Below are 6,283 nucleotides of genomic sequence, written 5' to 3' on the forward strand. Positions count from 1 at the left end.
CCCCCCTCCCTCCCTCCCTCCCCCTCAAGTTTTGCTTGGGATTTCCCCTGCCTTTAAACCGGCGTCCCGAAGTCCCTCAAAATGTGTGTAAAGCCGGGCCGGGTCTCCGACACCGAGAGGATAAAAACGCGTTTCACGACCCGAGGAGATGCCACCCCCTCCCCAGGGCGGGGGGCGGCCGCCTTCCTCCGGGCGGGCGGCGGGGAGCGGCGCCGGCCGCGCGGGGCTGCGCTTGCCCCCGCGGAGCAGCGCGCCGAGCCGCGGGGGCGGCGCCGGGAGCCGCTGGGCGGTGGGTCCCGCCCGCATTCCCGCAGTGCTCCCTCCCCGGGACCGCCTTCCTCCTCCTCCTCCTCCTCCGCTGCCTCCGCCGCCGCCTCCTCCTCCCCCCGGGGGTCAGCGCCAGCCGCCCGCCCCCTCCAGCAGCGCCACCGCCCCCCCGGCCCCGCCGCCATTGGCCGGCGCCGCGTTCCAGGGGGGGACGCGGCGCCCTGATTGGCTGCGGCGCGGCGCCGCGGCGCCCCCCCCTCCGCTCCCCGCGCCGCGCTCGCCTTGCCCCGCCGCGCCCCGTGCTATATAACGGGCGGCGCGGCCAGCGGCGGCGGCAGAGGCGGTCGCGGTGGTAGCTGAGCAGTCGGAGGGGAGAGGTTTATTCGGCGGTGCCGCTGTTGTCGCACGGCCCTGCGAGCACCTCTCGTCACGTCCCCGGGGGGCCGCCGGTAACGCCAGCGAGGCTGTGGCCGTGCCCCGCTCCCGTTGCGTTGCGGGCGGTGCGTGCGCGGCTGCCCGAGGTCGTAGGAGGCGGCAGCGGTGGTGGAGAGGGAGGTCTCCCTCCCTCCCTGCGGCACCATGAAAGCCGTGAGTCCCGTCCGGCACCCCAGCCGCAAGGCGCAGCCCGGCGTGGCGGGCGGCGGCGGGGGACACCCGGCCCTGCGGTGCCTGGCCGAGCACAGCGGCTGCAAGGGGGGCCCGCCGTCGGGCGAGGAGCCGGCGGCGCTGTGCCTGCAGTGCGATATGAATGACTGTTACAGCCGGCTGAGGAAGCTGGTGCCCACCATCCCGCCCAACAAGAGGGTCAGCAAAGTGGAGATCCTGCAGCATGTCATCGACTACATCCTCGACCTGCAGCTGGCTCTGGAGACGCACCCGGCGCTGCTCCGGCAGCAGCAGCAGCCGCCCGCCCTGCACCCGGGCAGCTGTCCCGCGGGCACCCCCAGGACCCCGCTGACAGCCCTCAACACTGACCCGGTAAGAGGTGCGTGCCACGCCAGCGCGCATTTCGGGGTGCGGAGCGGGGAGGAGGGTAGCGGCGTGGCCCGGCGGTCAGCGCCGGCCGCCGTGGGAGCGTCCCGGTAATGCTTCGCCGCTGCCGGCCCCGTGGCTCTGCCGGGGGGCCGCAGCCCCCGGAGGGGACGGTGCCGACGGACGCAGAAATGCCCGGGCGGTGCGCGGTGGGTGCGTGCATCCCCTCGGTGCAGGCAGGCATCCGCACGGTGTTTACCGTGTAATTACAGCCTCTCGAGGGAGTAGCTGTAATCAGCGTGTTTGCACACACGGGAGCAGACGCGCTGCTCCCTGCGCTTCCCAGCCCTCCGCGGAGCGTAGCGAGTATGAGGGGGTTCGGGGGCTGTGCACGTTTAAGGCCCTCGGTGCAGCGTGCTTTGGGGGAGGAACGGGGAGCGTCTCCCCTCCGCGGGATCCCCCGTGGCAGCCCGGGGGCGCTTGCAGCCGGGGCGCGGCGTGCCCCGGCAGCCCTGTGCCCCCGGGGCTCCCCCGGGCGTGCCGGGCCCGGCGCTGGGCGCCCGCCCGCCGGGAGCGCTGCCGCGGCCCCCTCTGCTCTGTCCCCCCCGGGCTGGTGCCCGCCTGCGCACCCCCTGCAGCCGGGGGCCCTCGGGAGCGCTCCCCCGGCAGGGCTGTGGCAGTGCCCTGGACGCGGATGGGGGATCTGCGTAGCGGGAGGAGATCTCCATGTCTCTTTTTACCCCCACCTCTAACTTGCCCTGTCTCGTTGCTGCGCAGGCTGGCTCTGTTAACAAGCCGGGGGACAGCATCCTCTGCCGCTGACTGCCGCTCCCCAGGTGAGTGCCGGGCGTCTGCGGGCGCGGGGTGGCGGGGGGGGGGAGCGCAGCGGCCGGGCTCGGCGGGGCCGCACCGCCTGCCGCCGGGAAGCCTGCCGAAGGGGGACCCGAGCTCGGCGAGAAATACTCGCAGGAGGCTTGGGGTTTTATTTTTAATTACCGGGTGGTTATTTTATTTTCTTTAATTACCGGGTTTTTGTTGGGTTTTTTTCCAACCCCCCCTCCCCGAAGCGCTTCTGGCTGCGGCGTGCAGCTGCGCATCCCTCCGCCTGGCCCAGCCTGGGAGCTGCGGTTGTTGTTTGACCTGGTTTGTTTTGGGTTGTTGATCAAGCATGTCTTGTGTTGTGTTGGTGGCGCCAGTCGGTCTGGAGCGGAGCGGTTCACACACCCCCTCTATTCATTCCTCTCCCACAGGTGTGCGGCGGCGCCGCGCCGCGCCGAGGCACCGCGGGGGGCGGGCGGCGGCGGGGGGGGGCCGGCCCGGCCCCGCCGCACCGGAGGACGGAGCCATCCAACCCCCCGAGCAGTTCCCATGCTTCATCCCGGCAGAGCCAGCCTTTTCACCGTTTTGCACGTCCGTAGCGGTCCCCCCCGGTCCCCCGTCCCCCCCCCGTCTCGTCTCTTCGTTTCCGACCACATGTGAGCGGTGCGTCCCGCGGTGGCAGGAGGTTGTCGGACTCGAGCAGGAAAAGTTGCCGCTGCCCCGGGATAGAGGACCGAGCCTAAACCAGACTTTAGAAGCGTTATAACTCTTACGGGACCGAGCAGCTGAATCTTGAAGCTTTACTAATCTACCAGAGCATTTGTAGATATATTTGACATCTATTGTTTAAAATAGATGGATTTTATTGGGGCCCAGGGAACTTTCTTCTCCCTGCGGGAATGTTACATATTGTATAGATAAATGAGTGACATTTCATACTGTGTATATATAGAGATGTTCTATAAGTGTGAGAAAAGTATATGCTTTAATAGACTACTGTAATTATAAAATATTTTTAATTAAATATTTTTTTGTAAATATTATAAAGGTGTGTATGTTTTTTTTAAATCTGTGGGAATATCTCTTTAGAAAACTGCTGCGGCTCAAGTACAGAGCTGCTACAATGGAAATATCTTGAATGTTTAGGGCTTTTTTTGTCCCCAAATGTCCTTTAGACTCGGAAGTTACAGCTATAGCTAGTGGTCCTGCATGATTGCATGAGATGTCTAATTGCAAATAAACTTGTTTGGAGTCCATACAAACGTGTTTTCCTCAATCTAGACTTAAAATGTTTGTAAGTGTATAGTTTGTAAGAGACTACACTTTTGTCATTTAGGCACAGGCGTTTTTAGTGCATTCTATAAAAGTAGCAGTAAGATGTGTTTTTTTTACTGAGAATAGAAAAATTCTATCTAGTTTTTGCATTATGGGGGCAATGCTTTAGATCTTTAATCAGCTTTTTTAAAATCTGCTGTTGCATCAGATCAAGAAATTTGTTCTGGAACTTCATTTAGAACCAAAAGGTTTTATTGCAAACTTGTGTTCCTACAGCCTATTAATTGCTTAAAAACGTGAAAACAGTTCTCTGCTTGCAACCAAAGGGCAAACCATTAACAAAAACAGTTACTGTTTCCTTCGTCCAAAGAGTATTAATACTGAACTGCAGAAAGGCACATGGGCAAAGTCATTATGATCAGCGATGTAAATTCATCTTAAAATGAACTTAAGTAGACCAAAAAACGGATAACCGCTTCAAGATTATTTTTCTAGTACAAAATGACTTTCATTTCACTGCAGCTATGTTACAGTTAAAATCCTGTTTAATCTCTGTGATGTGTAACTACTACCTGTGAACATTAAACTAGATTTACCTGTCTTCAACTGTGATTCTTCAGCTTATTTCTTCAATCCTCTGAATTTGCACATTCTCTTTACTTTTTTTGTATATACCATTTGATAGGTGAATTCATGTTACAGCAGGCTTTTGTACAATCAAGTCTTACAGACTGTAAACTCATGTCCAGGCTCAGTGAAAGATGCTCATCTTGTGTGATCAGTAGCCTGCGCACTAGTGAAATGGGGTTTTCAGAGTGGGAGAATTAAGTAGGATTTAATTGGGTGCTTTGTAAACAGCTAGCCAACTGTGTGCGTAACGTGGTCTGTTTGACTAAAAAAGCGAGGATTTGTTTCAGATTATACAAGTGTCAAAAGGACTATAACCCAAGGGATGGCTTCTATTAGGTTAAATATTTATAAGGAAATTAACTACTGGGGTCATTAGCTATTGACTACAGTCATAATGTCAACAAGATGAACATCTTCTTAATCAAAATAATTGTGTAAAGACCAAATCAAAAAGTAGCTAACCCATCTGCAACCGCAGGCCTCCTGTCACTGCCAATGCGTTGAAGGCAGGAGTGTTTCACAGGCTGGGCCCTGAGTTGAGGGATGAGGAGTGGGTCTGGTCCCTGTGTTTTCCCCCAGCTCGGATGTTATAATAATGGTAGTTTAATGGGTAAAATACATGGTCTTGTAAAACTCAGTCATGAACCTCTTCATCCTGTGTCTCCAACTAACTCAATTACAGTAAGAATGCTATCAATAGGAGTTTTTACTGCAGTGTGGGAATTCTTACAGGGTTTAAAAAAAGAAAAGCAACCTTTTTCCAAAGGAATGGTTTACATTTGTTTTCTTTGTTTATCCTATTAATATTTGTAGTCTCACCCTTACTTTAGCTTGTATAGCTCAGCTTATTTTGTATACAGTTTTTCAGTAACATTAGTTCTCAATGTCCTTGGTTTTTTCTATCCGCTGTTGCCAAATTACCGTATTCTGTTACACAGAAGAGGAAGCAAGCAAAAGGTGCTGTCTTAAAATACGAAACTAACTTGCAGAGTTTCTACATATCAAAGCTGGTGGATCCTGGGAGAGCTGATAAATCACTGAATTACTTTTCAAGCAAGAGCGTACCAAATCCTGGATTGTTTCAGGTCAGGGCAATCTCCCATTGAGTTTAGCGGCTTGAGGATTTGGTTTTGCTTTTTAAAAAACTGTTGCAGTTCAACAAGTTAGGACCTTTAGAAAACGAAGTCTTATTAAAGAGCTGTGAAAATTCTTCCTGTTATACAGTATTCTCGACAAATGTGAAAGCCTGCATATAACGCTTTAAAAAGCTCTATCAGAACCTAGTAGCTGCTGGTCTTGATTTATTCGTTATGCTATGTATGAAACTGTAAGCAAGGAATATCTAATCGCTCGCTTCTTAATGGCTGGAATCAGTACAGTCCTAAATACAGCCGTACTTATTTTTGTTTTTCAAAGATTTTAGAGTCTTTCATCATATTTTAATCCCATATCTTGTTTAAATCATGTTTTCCATATAGCAAAAGGCGTAAATGTTTGAACAAAGGCAAATTAAAAGGACTCTTTCTTCTAATGCCTTGGATTTTCTCTTAGTCACAAAAGCATTCCTTAAAAGGAGCTTTTTGATTGCGTGATGAGAGTTGTGGTGAGGCTGCCAGATTAGGAATTAGAATACCAAATTCTGTTCCCAGCTCTGCTACTGAGGCTCTTTTGTGACCTTGAGCAAGTCACTGACTGTTAAACAAACTTCCAGTTTTCCATTTGTAATGTACTGGTGGCAACAGGTACTCATCTTTATAGAAGCAGGGAGAGGAAACAGGCAAAATGCATTCATGTTTTTTACTTCATCTTTGTTAGGGGGATTATGTTCTGTGTAAGAAGGGAAGCGTAGGGAAAGCTGGGGTGATGATCAGGAAAGCCTTCCTAAGGAGGAGCCGATTGGGAAACATTGCTAGTAGAGGCTGTGAGGACTCTCTTGCTTGGGACACTGAAATTGTAAAGGACTAGAAAATGGCCTCGAGGAGGAATAGATGAGGGACCTAGGTCTTTTCCATCCCTAACTTCTATGCTGTCTGCAGAATGCAGCGATGGATACTGCTAATGCTGCGTGTTCATTTTGGTGGGCTGCGGTGCGGAGGTCCCAGTCCTTGCAGATGCTGAGACTCCCCTCTGAAATTTCCAAATGATAGGAGGTGTTCATTCCATGTAAAAGCCAAATGCCAGCTCTTGCGGCGATAGCTACATTTTCCCTGCTGTTTCACACGGGAATGGTATTTATTTTCCCTTTCTAAACCATGTAATGTTGCTTTTAAGCAGTTGTTGCGTTTTCAGCCACAAGCGAAGCGGTCATAAGGAATGCCAT

At 53.0% G+C, this 6,283-nt stretch overlaps 1 protein-coding gene across 2 annotated transcripts; it reads left to right on the forward strand.

Moving 5' to 3' along the window:
• The first annotated feature begins 590 nt into the window (after positions 1-590).
• On the forward strand, positions 591-3,939 carry ID4 (inhibitor of DNA binding 4). Of its 2 annotated transcripts, none has more exons than XM_072853369.1 (3): positions 591-1,252; positions 2,017-2,075; positions 2,490-3,939. In XM_072853369.1, the coding sequence occupies exons 1-2, from the start codon at positions 847-849 to the stop codon at positions 2,028-2,030; spliced, it is 420 nt and encodes a 139-aa protein (XP_072709470.1). In that variant the 5' UTR covers positions 591-846; the 3' UTR covers positions 2,031-2,075; positions 2,490-3,939. The 2 variants fall into 2 exon arrangements, with proteins under 2 accessions (XP_072709470.1, XP_072709469.1); XM_072853368.1 differs by having other exon boundaries at positions 591-1,245.
• Positions 3,940-6,283: the final 2,344 nt, after the last annotated feature.

Source organism: Ciconia boyciana, chromosome 2 (assembly GCF_034638445.1).
Source record: "Ciconia boyciana chromosome 2, ASM3463844v1, whole genome shotgun sequence".
NCBI lineage: Eukaryota > Metazoa > Chordata > Aves > Ciconiiformes > Ciconiidae > Ciconia > Ciconia boyciana.

Coding starts and splice junctions, on each gene's coding strand:
- ID4 (XM_072853368.1), top strand. CDS start 847: ATGAAAGCCGTGAGTCCCGTCCGGCACCCCAGCCGCAAGGCGCAGCCC. Junction 1,246..2,016: donor CAGCCCTCAACACTGACCCG/GTAAGAGGTGCG, acceptor GTTGCTGCGCAG/GCTGGCTCTGTTAACAAGCC.